Here is a 17,935-nt window from a genome sequence, read left to right on the forward strand (position 1 = left end):
AGAGTACTCAGCTTCAAGTGTGGGTTATCAGCTTTGATAGAAAAAGAGCTATAAATTAGAACTATTATATATGACATTTTCGCATCCTTTTCTGCTAAGTGAAGTGGTCTTTGCTAGTAGAATTAGCAAAGGTGCAAGTATCTGTGCATGCTCAGGAAGAGTTCTAAAGGGATGGTCACCAGTTCTGGCATTAGAGGAGGAAGAAAAATGAGTGTCAGATGGTGCAAAATGACGTAAGGCTGTTTCGCTAACTACAGTCATTCGGTGCTATTTTTCTTGTCGCAGAATGGATCTCTCTTTTCTCTATGTGTTCACTCATTATGTATGGCTATTGAGGGCTACATCAGGATTAAGATCACAGGTAATTGATTGCAGGATAACAAACTCGAGCGAAGTCGCTTTATAACAACGAAAGACTTGAAATTAAGTGTATAACAATAAAGTAGAAGCCATGCGCTGCATACGTGCGCCTCATTTGAATTCAATTAACACATCGAACACATTGGGAATTCAACAGAGGAAGAGTTCGTTTCCTTTTTTGCTTATTCGCAAACTGAGCATGTCGCTCTCTTAAGTGGTTGTTCGTCTTCCAGAATGTCACTTTATTTCAAGAACTTTATTCTTCATTTCTTTCAAGAGTTTTATGTCGCTTAGGGACTGTCATGTAGGTAAGTAACTGTGTAATTGGGTCAAAACCTCATGAACCCCAGTGTAGTTGTATGAGTGGCTGGCGCTCGAAGCTGGGCGGTAGAACCAGCGTTTGAGATCGGGAGTATCGCGAAATGCAGTGAGTGCTGCGAATGCTCCCTACTGGTTCATAACCGCTACGCTCCACCGCACCGCTTCGAGCGCAATCGCTTACGCAACTACACCAAGCTTCAGCTCGTTTTCACCCGACTATAAATACGTGATATAGGATATAAGAAAACCCTTGTTTTATTTTCGCTTAAAATGAAAGTGAGAATCCTGGATACCAGATAGATGCTCGTTTGTCCAGGTCCTTCATATCCTTCTTTGAGTTTGATATAACTAGAAAAAAAAGTGAGGGGAGACATTCCCTCTAACTGAGATGTGTTGCGGCCCCAAGGAATATATTTGAAAAAGGAGGACCTATTATGGGACTTTATATTTTGCTACGTAGAGTACGGTGGAAAATAAAGCGAAGAAACAGTTTCTTTTTCGTCGCGAATCAGTGTAACCTCGACAAATATTGATAACAAATGCGTTTTCTTGCTCACATGTGGTATCGTACCACGAGTACATATCTATTTGGTGTTATTAGTGGAAGGAAATTGAGTGACACATTGCATTTCCATGAAAAAAAGCGAAAAGATGATTCATAGATCCCTTTGTTATCGAACATGTATGATTCACCCGTGTGTCACGACGCGGTTGTCAACGTACTAGATGCGGTAGAAAAAGAAGGGCTGACAACTGGGTTCCTGTAAAGAAATGGTGCGAAGGGAAATCTGCTACTGATCGAACTCACCGTAGCTACTCTGTCTATGATTATTCTAGTGTTATGTTGGACTGTTATGTTGCATCACCTTACTATTAAGGTCCATGGAGAGCGAAGATACATCTGGTGAAGACGAGCTGAACTCGAATCATTCGGAATGTCGCTGTCACCCTTGGAACAAATTGCCATTGGAGTTGAAATTTGAGATTCTACAGTATCTCTCGTTACCAACGCTAAGACGGTTCATGTTCCTAAGCAGGGAGTGTCTATCTCTTGTCACCAGCATGAAAGTTGAGGCAATGTCCATGAATCTGGACGATAACACCTTAACTGGGCATAGAAAGGTGAGCAGTTCTTGTGCAATGCTTCTAGGAACGGTTTTTGAAAGAATTTTTTTTCAAAGGTTTTTATTCTTTTTTAAAGAACGTATGACTTCAACCGCTGAAATCCAACCTCTCCCCTTTAATTTTCGTTTTTGTGCAAGTTAAGCGAAACCAGATTGTCGCCTGCTACCACCGTTCATTGCTGCAGTTCACGCTGGTCCCATCTCGATTCCCACCGCTATGTCCACCGCGCCGCTTCGACCGCATTTCGACCGCAACTGCGTACGCAACCACGCCGTGCTTCATGTCATTTTGACCCATGTATACCATTCAGCACATCGCTCATTCTTCGTTAGCCGATTTTTGGAAAAAAAAAAAGATGAAATAATAGTTAGCTTAAAAAATCGGTTGGTATGGTCGGATCAAAACGACATTAAGCTCGGTGCGTATCGATTAGTAGCAAAAGGGGACCCTTGGTGGCACCACTCATCGCTGCAGTTAACGATGGTTCTGCCTCGATTTTAACCGCGGTGCTCCGGTGCACCGTTTAGAGCGCAGCCGCTTACGCAACTGCACCTAACTTCATGCCGTTTTGGACAGACTGCAAAAAATTTTCATGACTTTACGTGGAGGAAAGCGGAAAGCTTGAAAGTTACCAAGAGAGACTATCGTTGGGAATTCGAGCTCTTACATCATTGCAGAGCTTAGTGTACTTAGATGAGGAGTCCTTGTCTATCGCGCAGCCAAGTTGATGTCCCTCACGGTCTTTAGCAAAATATACTGCCTTCGCCTCCTGGTTCAAATTTGAAAGATGGCAGTTCTGTCGGCTACCGCGCTTGGATTTTATTGCAACAGTGCAGTCCCAACATATGACTAAAACAAGAGAACGGGAACAACCAGAAATTTTTCGGCATTGCTTGTAGAACACCCATCTTAATAATTTTTAGGATGCCGTCACCATCAGAATCTCACGGAGAATAAAAACACCATACCTCAGTTGTTTTATAACGCACTTCGACCTACAGTTCTTGGATTTGGAAGATGGAGGATGTTTTGTAGCGCGGTATGTTTTGCACTTATTATTTCGTCCATATTAATCATTCCCTCCGAGCAAGGTAGGTCATTCAAGAATTCCGAATGTGGATCAACAGCCTCGAATCATGGTTGCGTGTTTAAATGGGCGCAGAACTGGCACCGCTTTGATTCCGCAGACGTTTATATTAGCGAAACTCACTCGACCACACTATTCTCACATTACTGCGATGAAAATCTGTTAAATTGAATTGAATTTGAATTAGAGGTGTCCACCCGCTGTCTTTGCTTGATCTGGGCCTCAGCTATTCCTTGTTTTTTTCCAAACTAAAAGTTTGCTCTGTTAGACGAAACTTACCGTCGTAGAAGAGATCATTTTAGCCGTTGGTCATATTTTTGATGTAGGATTCTACTAGTTAGAATTAAAGGATTCAAAAATTGATTAACTGGATTGAAGGACTAGGTAAAAGTTTACAGATTTAAAAGGCGGAAAAATAAAGTCGAATTAATCGATAATTAAGTCGATATGTTGCTGCTATATTAAAAAGTTTTAAAAATTTCCATACATCCACTACTTTGATTTAGGGAAGTGATGGAGGATAAACATAAAGTCGTCAAGGTTGGTGCAAATTACTCACAAGAAACGAGATATTCAGCTGCTCTTCGTGTTTTTGTACAGTTTACGAAATGGATTAAAACCGAGGGTTTGCATATTACAATGGTTAGTTAGTCCTCCTTCTTACTCGCATCAAACTTCGTTCCGAATTCATAATTATAACCCTATGTATCATTTTTATCCTTACATTACGTTTTGTAATGCGACCGAACAAGTTTTCCAAATTTTAGTCGCCAACAGATGCAGAAATCAAACGGATGCATGCGATTGTACCTATTGGACGAAAATTCTCTTGTAACACTTTTGGAATTGAGACGAAGAATCCACCACTTGTAAAATTTTTCCTGCAACATTTATGTCCAGGCTGTAGCCTGGTGATAAACGAATATACGCAACTAGAAGACGATGGTTATGTAGTGGACCACGACTTCTTCGATTCAGAAGTGGTAGGTCTGCTTTTTTTGTTAGGCCTTGATATTGATGTTATATTTTGTGGTGCTACAGCCTACATTTTTACATTTTTAAAATTTATTCTCAATTTATCTCTGTTGTGTCCAGCTACTCGTTCTCTTTAAACCGTAAGTTTTGATTCTTGTGAATGAAGGAAAAGGTGTCCAATAACGGAATGGCCGGTCGTCATTATGATCAAGTGAGTGTGGTCTGATGAATTGGGGATCGACAGAGAGGAAGGTCAAGTAATCAAGAGGAATCCTAATTTCTAGTTAAAATGAAAGCGAACTGGGCTGCGATGGGAAAGAAAGATGCTAAGAAGAAAACGTGTACATTTGTTAGATGAATTCTCCTCTTTCCCCAAAAAGTAGTTGGAAATCTTTACTTTTTTTAGAATTGAGTGAACAGAAAGCTCACCACAAAGGCCATGCGTTGCTCCCGACGTTGGGTGACCTGGGTCGATCCCACCTGCAGCAGTCACCCTCCGCCGAACTCGCGTAAGTACCCTTGGGACGTGTACCACCACTTGCAGTTCGTAGCCATTGGGACTTGCACAGACAATCTCTGTCTCGCCCGTCGGCCACCCCATACTGCCGGTAGCCCTCAACCACGAATCTATCTCGCTACCTCACTTGTCATCAGACTCTATGTTTGACCCAGGGGCAGTGTCCACCATTTGTGAGTTTTATTATGACAGCGGGTATGACAGTGACATGTTTGCCCTAAAACAGGGAACCATTTCCTTGTATATTTTATTTGGCAGAAGTGCTGCTATATCAGCTACTTTGCACGATGTTTATACCGTTGACCGCAAAGGAGAAGTATTACCACAGAAAAATAATAGGAAATCCTAACCAGGTCGGCTTAGTGGGGCTCTGGCAGACGCAGGAAACCCCGGATTCATGTGCTGCAGTCGACTTGGAGGGCTGATCTCCACACCATCTTGCTAATCCGAGTAATATCGGTTTTTCTTTAACTCGAAGGCAGCTCTTCTTCCTTTTGGATGATGTGTTTGATTATTCTCGAGAGTTTCTCTATTGTTGTAGCTTGATCTGAGCAGCTCGACGATAGAAAGACGATGAAAGACTTCAACACCAGAAGCGCAGCATCATAATATTCATGAAAGTGGACAAAACAGAGTGGCGCACAACCTTTTTCCACGGAGGATCAACGAACTCTAAGATGTAGCGAGAAAATTAGCACGAATTTGTGACATTCCTGGATTTTTTTTGAGTGTATCAAGAAGCATTTTGCTATCCAAAAACCCAGAGGTTTTTCCGGACCCATACCCATGCATGCCGGTCGTTTTATATCGCTTTTGATAGCATCAAAATCGATGAAGTTACTTTAGAACGATTGAAAGAAGCATTTAATTTGTACCTAACAAAAATATTTGTATAAATCTGTGAATTTATTTTGTTTTTTTTATTATGTATATGTATTTAGTTTTGGCGAATATCGTTTTTAGGCGAAATACGCGCCGTCTATGAATATTCATGGAATGACAGAAATCACTGATGAGCAATTGCTGCTTCTTCAAGCCGATACACTTTTTGTTGCTGGACCTTCTATTACCCCACATGCAATCAATCGGATTATATGGGTTTGTTATTCATCTACGGTTAATTTTTTTTTTCACTATCACTTCATCGAATGTCGTCCTATCGACTGGTGGAAGTGGAGCAATGTTCTCTACGGAAAACGTCTCCCCGCTGACCGATACATTGCATTCGACAGCAACTGTACAAATGTAGCTCCATTGCAATTGTAAAGTACAATGACGTAAAACTGTGCAATGAATAAAAACAAAAATAATAGTGCTACGAAAGTGCTTTCTAAAAAGACTTAAATATCCTTAATAACCATAAATCTCTAAATTTACTTTTTTGTTCACTGATCCAGTAACTGGGCACCCTCTTATTTTCTTGCCAGGCTATGCCAATGAAAAGACCATAGCAAAGAATTATGATGCAAAAGACGTATAGCTTATATTTTTTCTTTTAATTTTTTGTTGTTGTTGTGAAAATTTATTTCAGCAATGGTTTGAAGGAAAACGGAAAATTTCTCAAATGTTCTTCGACGCAATCAAGGATCATGCGGAAGAGACGATTTTGATGGGTTTTGATTCGGCTGATTTTCTCAATCCAGATCTGCTCCTCGACATGTAAGCCTTTGATACACCCGATACTCTTTGGTACACTTTAAGTCCCTAGTTCGGAGGAATCGGGTAGTCGTGGAATAGTGATTTTTGTGAAGGAATTTTATTTTTTTAAAATTACTTCTTAATTTTCTATTGATTCTCCAGTTTTTCGCTCTATTTTTTCGATTTATTTCCTTCAAAAATGATTGTTCACACCACAGCAATAGAAAAAAATCGATATTTATGTATTATTGTTGGAAAGAAAGTCGATTGTGTGTCTTTTTACCACCAAAGTTGAAAGTTGAGAATTCCTTAGGGAACATATTTTTTCCTATATCGTCGTGAACATTTCACAGAAGGAACTCCCCAAGCGCTTGTTCTGTCCCAGAAAATTTACCTGAATATGAGCTTAAGCACCATTACTCGAAGGTTTTAGTAACGAAATCTGAAAATTTTCCATCGATTATCCGGATAAGTGTGATTAAACTTCCTTCACTTTTGAATATCTAAAACACTACGTTTTTGAAGATCTAAAACGTCTCATTTCCCGCTGAGTTAGGCCACTTTCAATTTTCCTTTGCAGTGTCACCGAAATCGCACAATGGAGAGTACGCGAGGCTTCTCGCCCATGGGTCGGTCTCCGAAACAAAGATGGTCTTGTGATTATGGTGAAAATTGGAAGACATTCCTGCAATTTGGTGAACTTGGAGCTGAACTGATAGCACTACCGTTTCCAAAGCTTGACTCATCTTCTACGTTGCATATATATATATATATATATATATATATATATATATATATATATATATATATATATATTTACAGTCGGCGCCGAGTATGTTCTAGTGACCGCGACGCGCAATGCGCCCGCTATCTTTGCTTTACGCGTATCGCTCTATTTGGCCTGCTCCGATCGAAAACGCATAGCGACCACCTGCTTGGAGACATTCGAGTTCGATTGTAGTCTAAGTAGATTGTAGATTTGCTAGTATATATTGTCGAGAGAACGTGTAGTCGACGGCACTCGTGTTTTCCCTGCCGATAGCGGCACAACCGCAGTCATTCTTCTCCCCTTTTTGGCACATAATCTTACAGTAATCTTCACTGAACTATCGATTCGGTTTTGTCAAACACAGGTGCCGCCTTTGTATAGAATGCGTACAAGCTGTTTTAGATTATTCTAGGTGCTTACTCTGGTACTGGCGAACAATTCCAGCCATCTTGATGAAATTTTGCTAGGAGCTAGACATAGCAATTTTTTTTTGCTCTTTTATTCGAACACGTTGTGGTACAGCAGTGGCAGCAAGTTTCATTTTCATTAGAGAAACTAGTCCTTAAGCAGACTCTTAAAGTATATTTTACCAGCACTCAAAATAAATACTAAGTAAATAGTAATACTAGTACTTAAAGTAAATTCTTATACTAATATTGAGTAGGAACTAGCAGACGGGGTAAACTTCACATCTTGCGAATTTGCACTTACAGTAAGTATTACATCGCCTCATGCAGAGATGGTCGTAGTGGAAATGTACAAAACCTTTGACCTGATGATATTTCCATAGAACACGGATTGCTTGTTTTTTTTTTGTAAATAAATACAGTTGTAGTTCCGTGAATGTTGAACATCTTGCAAAATGTGCTTTCATTCTAATAACATCTTTTCCATATGGAGATTTTTGGAATAAATATTCTTTTTTCAAATGTTGTCACAACCGTTGTGAAACTAGCGGCATAATAATCTGATTAAGTTCAGTTTCTTAATTTATGTGTTTCTTTGCTCCTTAAGCCAGATCCGGGAATCAGCGTGAAATCAAATAACTGGCAGGTGCACGTGAACTGGGTTGAGATGGATCCAACGAAGAAGCTGTAACCTCGCTCGCTGCTAATACTGCTGCTCAGGAGGCTTCCACAGATGTTTCGCTTGGCTAATGAAGAAGAAGGGTTTCCTAACTGAGGAGAAGGCCCTGCTCTACCGGATACGGGATGGATTGCGCTTCATGAGTCTTCTAGGCTGATCGAAAGGACTGTGATGATCTATACATACAATATACTGGCGCTTGCTTTGGAAGCGACTACTGAAGATCTGATGATCCAGACCAGGAAGGCGCAACAGATCGTCATTGTTCGGGCCTAGGCGGTACGGAAACGTCCACTGATCGCCTTCCATAATACAGGAAAAGAGGTGTTGCTCGGAATATATGACAACAAAGGCATTGTTGGAATTGGTGTTCTTTTCAAGACAATAGACACTCGTCTCATAGCGGAATGAAAGAGTATTAACCAGTGCAAGACGAGGAAATCCTGTTGTTCTGTAAGAAAGGGTCAATTTGATAGTAAGAGTCCAATCTATTCATTTTCTGTCATATACGAGCTCCTATCCTTACAACTGTGATTCTAAACAGGATTGAAGTTTTATTTCGATTTTGAATTGAATTTTGAATAAATTTCATATGATTGACAAACATGCGAGCATGACATTGCTCAGACGACGATTTTTCGTAATTGACCACATACACACTGTTCAAGTATTAAATCCGTCGGGATATTACCAAAGAATAAGGGCGGATGTAGCGCAGTCGGCAAGAGGTTCCACTTTCTGCACAGTCGATCGGAGGTTCGAATCCGTCCTAGTGCTCACCAAACCTTTCATCCTTCCTAGGTCGATAAATTGGTGCCAGAATTGTCTGGGAGGATAAAAACAGTGTCTTGACACATCGGCTAGCCACCGCAAGTCATTGTATGGGCCACGTTCGTAAATCTCAAACGATTGTGAAGTGAAGTGAATGTGGGCGCGCATCCCAAGCAGATTGATTAACACCAGAAAAACGCACTTTAACTTACTCTGTGACTGTAAATGCATCCAAGGAAATAAGATTATTCGAGTGGATAGTTTAGATTGCTTCACGTAAAACGTTTGCGACAGTTGAGCGCTACATCTGACAGTGTGACATGGATCGCCGCTAGTACAGTTAAAAATTGTAGACTACGTCCTTTTTAGAAGAATATAACAACAAGACTCAATTAATCTGGGGCTGGAAGAATTGAGTCGTTCTCCTTTTCTATTTTCATAATATTGTTAACTATTTATATTTAATAAGTGTTTATATGCTCATTTTATTGTTTACATTTTATGACGTTTATAAGGAATGAAGGATAAAGTTTCTGGTGTTAATCAATCTGTTTGGGATTCGCCCCCACGTTCACTTCAATTCAGAATCGTTTGAGGTTTACGAACGTGGCCCATACAACGACTTGCGGTGGCTAGCCGATGTGTCGAGTCAGTGTTTTTATCCTCCCAGACAAGTCTGGCACCAATTTATCGACCTGGGAAGGATGAAAGGCTTGGTCAGCACTAAGGCGGATTCGAACCTCCGATTGATCGTGCAGGAAGCGGAACCTGTAACCACTACACCAAACCCGCCCCATGTCGTTTATATTTTATTATAATTTTATTTATGTTCAATGTAGCGGGTCACGTGCCTCTGAATGTTTATTTTGTAGTAGCAATGTTTGATGATATTCTTAACGTCTTAACACAGCTTTTAAAGTCTCTGCAGAGTTTACCTTGCTGATGGGACCTTTGCATGAACGTGTCCTTCAACCGCACACGCACAGCACACATTCACACCGGTTATGTACTCCTTTACTGTATATTCGCTAATCGTCCCGTCTTTAGTAAGTCACACACACACACATACACACAGACGAAGAAGGATTCGACGGGGACGTTGTGTAATAACACACCAATCGGCACATCACACACACACATACACACAAAACTGGTTCTCTGATGGTGCAAGTTCTTAGCAGCTAAGAACTCATACGCTATCAAACACACACACTGTCACACCTATTAACTATTGTGTATAGCGCTATGGTGCTCATTTATGAATTCACATCAATTCTCACCTTAATGTTCACCTATGCTTCGACTTTTCACACGAACGAATCGAGGCGTCGTCTTTTCCCTGACGATTATCACACTTTTCCTAGTTTATTTACTCCTTAATGGATGTATATTTTTAAATGAAACTCCTGGAATCTAGTTCCTCACCTTTGACTCACATTCGATGACAATAATAGCTATGTGACTTGGAGGTTCTCTGGACTTTCATTCTTTTCTTGCTCGTCTCCTCGTATAACGCATCCAGTTGCAAGTCAAATATTTTTTGTTCGATTCCCCTTTATTTTTAAAAAGAAGATCACGAATCACAGATTTCACCAGATTTCAGAATTAAAATTTAAATAATTTATATTATAACGTAATGTAGATAGATGATTAATTTTATTTCATAGTACAATATAAAAATTAGTCACCCTGATTCGAGCACAATGGAGTTCAAGAGGACTGTTTTTCAAGTAGATGAAGGGCGCGGACGCGTCGCGGCGGTTTCCTGACTTGGTTTAAGGGCATCAGCCCACGAATCTGAGGTGGTACGGATTTCAGGTGGAGTATTTGTATACAGGATCGTAGATTATGGAGAGAAGGGTGATTCCGTCCATTTCTTCCTAATTGCCGTAAAAAATGGCGCGGAACATGCGGCTTCGAGGTAATGCCTTTAAGTGCCAACGATCCTACACGAAGCACCGAGATTTATGTTGCACTTGCCCGCCGCGTTTATACGTTTTGCTAAATGTTTGTTTGATAGGTGATCACAGGTAAATTATCAGATGTTGCCGAATTTTCTAATTTAAAAAATTAGTAATAGTATAACTTATGATAATAACGAGTAACAATAAATTCTAATTCCATTAGATCCAGCTTAAATACAGATTATGAACACTTTGTCTATTATTTCCTCTAAGAAGATGTTTATAGTGTAGGTCACAGAAGGGACAAAACAAAAATTATTAATTGACAAAGGAGGTAAGTGCTTGAAATATCACTATTAGTGACACCGAAAGAAGTGAAATTACAAAGTTGACAAACTGAATTAAGGGTTTAAACCGCATTCTTATTCTCGTTGAAGTTGACCGTATCGAATTTTTTTCTTCACTTTGTATTTTTAGTTTTACTTTTTTTTTACTAAACACAAATCGGATTTTTCCCATTTACACTTCGTATGATTTAATTGTCCCCAATCTAACCACTCCTTTCCTAACTTTTGACAGAACTCGCTAATCGAGTGGACATTGATTTATTATGAACTTTGGGCATAATTAAATACAATTTAATAAATAATGAGTAAATATAATAAATAAATGCAAATGACAGTGTGCTTTTTCTCCTCAAAATAGGTTTTTCTCATAGAGTGAGCCCAATTATACTCTTGGAGATCTTCTTTGAAAAAAAAAAATCTGGATTTGACTTAAAGATTAGAGTCCAAAGAGTTAATTGTGCAACTGCTCCTGCATGCGAGCAATACAGTACTAAAATATTCTTGTCTGTACTCAAGACGATTCGCTGAATAGATGTTTAGACGATGCAGCAAGAGAGAGATCGTACTGTGGTAGCGCTAAAAAAAACACCAGAAGAACTTGTTTGCTCACTGTGAAGTACATATAAATACGCATCCTTTTCTGGACGTAAACATCCAAACGCTCATATTTTATCGGATCTTCTAGTAACGTGTCAGGGAAACTCATATTTCGCTATTCCGCGATTTCCGATCGCGTTATCATTTCTCACTTCTTAAAATTGTTTTCAGAATTTCTCTCACTTTTATCAGGTTCGGTGATACGACTATCGGTGCACCCACCATCCCCATTTATTTCCCATTTATTTTGCGGGGTAAGACAAGTTCTTCTATGGGGAGAGTGTTTGTTTTCCACGTAATGATTTTGTTGAATATTGTGAGAATAAGAGAGAGTCATATGGCATCAGATCGTTTCTTCAAGTGGACTCTGAAAATTTTCTGGAAACTTGCCTTCAATGACTGATGTGTGGCGGATGTTGTCATCCACGAAAATTGGAAAACAAATATACCAGCTCTTCGGCGTCCATGACTTAATCAGAAATTATTGAAGAGAGATTTATGGATGTTCTCTTGAAATTGGTAACGAACAATGATTTTACAGGATTAGATGGATCTCATAGAAGTGTTGAATGCCACTTTCTGCTTCGAACGCTAAAGCTAATGTTTCTAGCATTTTCAAGATTTCCTACGACGGAAATATCCAGGACGATCACGAGTACAAGTAGCGACAGTGCTTTGTGAGCATCCATGGTAGACATGGAAGCCGAAAGAGTGCGCGCAAGAGAACAAAAGTCATCGCTGGATTCTTTTTGAGTAATGCTGGTCAAATTTGTTCTTTTTCCCCTCAAATTTCTTCTTCCTAAACTCAGCAGAAGTTTGAATTGAAGTTAAATCTGAAGGCGGAGATCAACGCCGAGAGGAATGCATTTCCTGATATTTTTGACTCAGAAATTTTTGTTAGTTGTTTCCATGTTTTCTTTCGAATGCAAACGTTAAAGTAAATTTCTGCTCCTATCGTCCTCCACTTGAATGGCTGAGCCAACACTTGGGTTACAATTTTCTACTTTGTTTTATACATACTAAGGAAAGAGAATATTTAAAACAAAACTTTGTAACATGACGTCACGCATCTTCGGAACTAATCACAGTTCATCTTTACCAAGAAGGAAACTTTACAGTAGCATCAGAGCAAATACTGAGAAGTAATTAAAGAATAAGGATTAGTTGCACGGAGTTGTCGATCGAAATAATTTCCATGGGCTTTTTATTTATTTATTTTTTGATTTTTGAGATCAAATGGGAATCTATGGGAATTTTTTTAATCTTTTTGATTTTTGATTTTTAATTTTTTTCTACTGGGGAATACGCTTCCGCGTTCGACATCAAATCGGAGAAGTTTGAGGTTTCTAAACGGATTTGCATTTGCTTCACAATCACTTGCGAAGGCTAACCAGTGTTATATCAGTGTTTTTGTCTTCCCAAACAATTCTGATAACCAATCTATCGACTCCTGAGGAATGAAGAGCTTGGTTGGCACTGGGGCGGATTCAAACCATCGATCGTTACAGCTGAACCTCGTTAATCGACTGCGCTACACCCATCCTGAAAAATAATTAGTACTGTATTTTGTTTTATTCAACCTCGCTACATGAGTGCAATTGAGAGGTTTTATAGAGGTTATAGATGATAGAGTACTGTAATTAGTTTCCTTCTAGCTGAGCTGCGTATATAGTCGTCGGCAAATTTGTTCAGTCACGTTGCTGCTGAGCTTCTCTGCTTCACACTACATCGGGTTTGCTCAAAATGAAGGATCACAACATTTACCTGATTTTAAAACACATTCGTTGTTGAAGTAAAGATATTTACCAATTTGGGCGTACAGTAATCTGCACAGTGTACGACTCCTGCAACATCAACGAGCACGTTGTGGCAGCGCCATCCCTGATTCTGACGGGAATTTCTCGGCAGTTCGATCGTTTACTGAGAAATTTTGCAAAATTTACTACTTTTTCTAAAAGAAGTAAAACCATTTAACTGAGATTTAAAGTTTTTCTAGAATTTTTCCTCAAGTTTTAATTTCCGCTTCTTTCCTCTGAGAATTCTTGGGGAGTTTGAGTGCCTGCTATTCTTATCTCGTAGATTTTGACTATACTGGCTTAGTTTTGCGATGCTTATCTTCAAGTTTGGATCAACATGGATAAAAATCTTTCAGAAGAGAATATGAAAGAAAATGTTAATGTAATAAAAAAAGTAAAAATGTTTCAGATAACACTGCGATGCACCTCCTACTTTCGTTTGATTAATATGTAGTGAATGAAAAATTCCAGTAATGAAAAAGCTCAAAATTTGTACTCCTGTACTTGTATTATATTGTATCGTTGATACCTTACGGATTTCAATTGGTGACCGTTTTGAGGTAATGATCAGATATAACCGTTCGTGCGCATGTTCATCCGTGCAGCCGCGACGCGCCCGCAAAAACTCGCAAGGTCTCACCACTTGGCGGGTTTTTCTTTTGCATCCGTTCATACTTTATTTGTTTGAATGAACATAAGTTCTGATATCAATGTTCGTCCAGGTTAAGATTGCTTACCTTAGTAAACTTTATTGCTTGATTTATCTCTGCTCGCTATTTTTATTTCTGTAATTTTTAATAATTTTGATTTAGTTTTACTATAATTGATTTTCGTCTTCATATCCGTAACGTGTTGACGAACGCGATTAAATTAGGAGTGGAGAGATGACTTCTTAACGAGGGCGCAGATCTCTCACAGGAAGATGTTTGCCAACTTTTCCAAAAAAAAAAGAAGTGTGATCTATTAAAAGTTTTTCAGCTCAGTGTGGTTAAGCTACAACATGTTTCTTAATCGTTGTTTACACTAGTCCAGGATTCGTTCAGAAAAAAAGTGAAGATAGTCACCGACGCACGCAAAATTCATTACTAAGTTCAGTTATTTAGTCGTGTTAGATCCTCTACTTATTGCTATTTTAGAAAATTTTTCAAAAAAAAAAACTTTAAATGGTTATTTTGGAGTATGTGCAGACTGTGTGCATCAATATATTTTAAAGAGATTGCATAGGTGTTGCCATTTAAGTATCGTTCCCGATCGATAATTTAATCTCTGCTTCTCAACGCAAATTTTCATTTGGAACTTTATTTTGTTTATTTATTTATTTAACTTAATTTTCATCCTTCTCTGTTTTCTCCCCAAATTCTCGATGGATGTTTTCGTTCATGTGGACTAATTTTTTTTCCAGAAATGATCGTTTTGCTGGTGCTGGTGTCCGTTGCGTTCGCTCAGAAGGATTGTCTACTTAGTTAGTTACCGGTTCTCTTCATGTTTATATGATTTTGTCAACATGAATGATGAAAAGAATTTTCACAAAGTTGTCAAACTGGTTTTTTAGTGAAGGATAAAGGTACAAATTGTGGTGAACCAGCCGGTCAACGATTTTTCTTCGACGAACACACGAAAAGATGTCAACCTTTCTTTTACAGGGTGAATTAGAGATTATTTACCTAAACGTCATCTTATTACTGGTTTTTCTAATCGTTTAGAATAGAACTTGCCTTGACATCAGCCAGTCACAAGGTTTCCACTACCTGTCACCCTGAAAGATTTGATTGAATGCATCGTTCGGGATCATTTTATGATACGATCATTTTACACAATTCTGTTAAATTCTGAGTTCAAATTGACAAACAAAAAAAAAATACTAAAATCGTACCATATAAATAAAACTCGGCTGCCATTCTACTGAGCCTTTTTTGCCTCTTTTCTTTCGAATGAGTATTGATTGAGCGGAAATTCACCCACTATTTGTAAACATCATCTTCTTCATGTTTATTCATCGTCACTATTTATAGAAAAGAAAATTACGCAATTAATTACTGATTTACAAGGGTAAATTCTTTTAAGGGTTGTGGTGGGAATGGGAACAATTTCAAAACTCGTGAAGAATGTCAGAAAAAATGCTCAAATGTAAAAGGACAGGAAGCTACCGCCATAGATGGTTAGTTCTTATATTACCGTGGGAGAGGGATATTGAGGTAAATTGCAGATAGGAGCATCAGCACCAGTGCCGAATAAAGAATTATACACAGAAGTATCCAATGCTTAGATGATCCACAAATTTGGGAATTTTCCTACTTTTCAGCTGTTTGTAAGTCGGGTGCATACGCTGCCGGTGCTACTTCTCTGGATAAACCATTACCGTGTTCGGAATGTCCAACCGGTTACGAATGTGAGGGTCAGCTATGTTGTCCCAAGAAAGGTGAGCAAGCTCCGAAGTATATAAACGGTCATAAAAAGCATAAATGTCATAAAAGTTAAGTGCACAGCACTGACCAATCCCTATAGGGATACGCCTACGCATTCGACTTCAATTCAGAATCGTTTGATGCCGGTGAATGCCGGTGCCGCCTTACAATGACTTACGGGTGCTCGATCGATCGGAAGTTCGAATCCGCCCCGGTACTCACCCTGTCATCCCTCCGGGGTCGATAAATTGGTACCAGACTTGTCTGGGAGGATAAAAACAGGGACCTGACGAATCGGCTGGCCTCCGCAAGTCATTGTCTAGGGCCAGCTACACGTTCATAAACCTCAAACGATACTGAATTGAAGTGAGCGTGGTGGCGGATCCGAAGCGGATTGATTAACGACACACACACACACACACACACACACACACACACACACACACACACACACACACACACACACACACACACACACACACACACACACACACACACACACACACACACACACACACACACACACACACACACACACACACACACACACACACACACACACACACACACACACACACACACACACACACACACACACACACACACACACACACACATACACACACACACACACACACACACACACACTTTAACTTATTCTGTGACCGTAAATACATCCAAGGAAATAGGATTATTCAAGTGGATAGTTTAGATTGCTTCACGTAAAACATTTGCGACAGTTGAGCGCTGGATTTGACAATGTGACATGGATCGCCACTACTATAGTAAAAACTTGTAGACTACGTCTTTTTTAGAAGAATGTAGCACCAAGTCTCAATTAATCTGTGCACTGGAAGAATTGACTCTTTCTCTTTAATCAACAGACAATTTCAGTAAAAACACTAAGAAATAGTGTGCTCACACAATGGGGGTAAAATAAAAGTTTTTACTGTACTAGTATATATTATATTATTAGGTTGAGTCGAAATTTCTCGACAAATCGATAATTTTTTTTTTATTTTACAATTGTTAAACGACAACTATTATACGATAAACGACGATAAACGATAACTTAAACGATAAATATTATTGTTAACTGTTCATATTTAACAACTATTTATGTTTTTATTTTATTGCTTATATTTTATTACATGCGCATCCCAAGCGGATTGAATAACGCCAGACACTTTATCCCTCTTCTTTTATCGATCGATCGAGCACAGGCACAGTGGAATGTCGTACCCGACTGTGCTACAACCATCCCATAAACGGTCATAAACACGATTAGAAATATTCCAATGAATTTTTCCTATGAATAATATTAATAATTTAATAATTCCTATGAATTAAATGAAATACTACATATAATATACACAAATGAAATATAATATCAGTATACATGGAACACGTAAGCACATCCAGAACGGGATAGATCAACGCCGTGCAATTTTATCCTTTATGGGATGGCATATAATCATATATGAATAATCTGGAATAATGAAAAAAGAGGTAATATAAGAAGAATTCAATATGACATGGAAATTAAAAAAAAGAAGAAAAAATCCCAACTTTTTAATGACTTCAACTGGGAATCGTAACGGATTAATCCAATTTGATTCCCGACCACAGCCACGAATTCTTTAGTCCCTCTATAATTTTTTTTTCCAGACAAAAAAAAGGTTTGTTCAGATTACCTGTGTAACCTACAGTACAACGCTGGAAAATTCGGTGATCAAGGATCGCATCGTCCCAGGTGAGTGATTTAAATTTTTTCTCAAATAGAAATTTTTAAATCATAAGCACTTGAATAAATGAAGATAAAGTAAAAGTGGAGTAAATGAAATCTCTTAGCTTTCGCGGGGATCTGATAATGTTTTTCTGTTAAATTCGACATGGATCTGAAGCGTGTTTATGTTTTTTCTGGAAAAAAAGTTTCATTTTTAGATATTTCTACAGTAAAAACTTCAAGAATTGCATGTTATTCACTTATTATGGACGAGATGGGAATGCGAACAATTTCGAGACCTACAATGAATGCAAAGCGATGTGCATGTAGTGGATTTGATCGAACTATTTCTTTTTTCTTTACGCTAAATGTACATAAATTAAAGCTAATTAGTATGGCAAGTTTATTGATGGAAGCAGTAAATGTTATGCACAAACACACATTTCACACGATTACGATAATAACTACATAACACTAATGAAAAAAAAAAACTAGACAATACGGACAATGG

General features: G+C 38.7%; 2 protein-coding genes across 3 annotated transcripts; both read left to right on the forward strand.

The window, feature by feature from the left end:
• Positions 1-218: 218 nt before the first annotated feature.
• RB195_003943 (uncharacterized protein) lies at positions 219-6,739 on the forward strand (the record flags this gene model as incomplete). 2 transcript variants are annotated; one of them, XM_064201832.1, is made up of 11 exons in its annotated part: positions 219-233; positions 286-361; positions 1,560-1,585; positions 1,675-1,803; positions 2,730-2,845; positions 3,400-3,535; positions 3,661-3,724; positions 3,794-3,876; positions 5,349-5,483; positions 5,917-6,044; positions 6,604-6,739. In XM_064201832.1, 11 exons carry the CDS (start codon positions 219-221, stop codon positions 6,737-6,739), a joined length of 1,044 nt encoding a protein of 347 aa, XP_064057712.1. The 2 variants fall into 2 exon arrangements, with proteins under 2 accessions (XP_064057712.1, XP_064057713.1); XM_064201831.1 differs by lacking the exons at positions 219-233; positions 286-361; positions 1,560-1,585 and having other exon boundaries at positions 1,705-1,803; positions 3,661-3,876.
• Positions 6,740-14,697: 7,958 nt separating this feature from the next.
• RB195_003944 (uncharacterized protein) lies at positions 14,698-17,754 on the forward strand (the record flags this gene model as incomplete). Its single annotated transcript, XM_013434937.2, has 6 exons — positions 14,698-14,755; positions 14,846-14,937; positions 15,358-15,451; positions 15,596-15,712; positions 17,388-17,451; positions 17,643-17,754. 6 exons carry the CDS (start codon positions 14,698-14,700, stop codon positions 17,752-17,754), a joined length of 537 nt encoding a protein of 178 aa, XP_013290391.2.
• Positions 17,755-17,935: the final 181 nt, after the last annotated feature.

This window comes from Necator americanus, chromosome IV (assembly GCF_031761385.1).
Source record: "Necator americanus strain Aroian chromosome IV, whole genome shotgun sequence".
In the NCBI taxonomy this organism is placed as follows: Eukaryota; Metazoa; Nematoda; class Chromadorea; order Rhabditida; family Ancylostomatidae; genus Necator; species Necator americanus.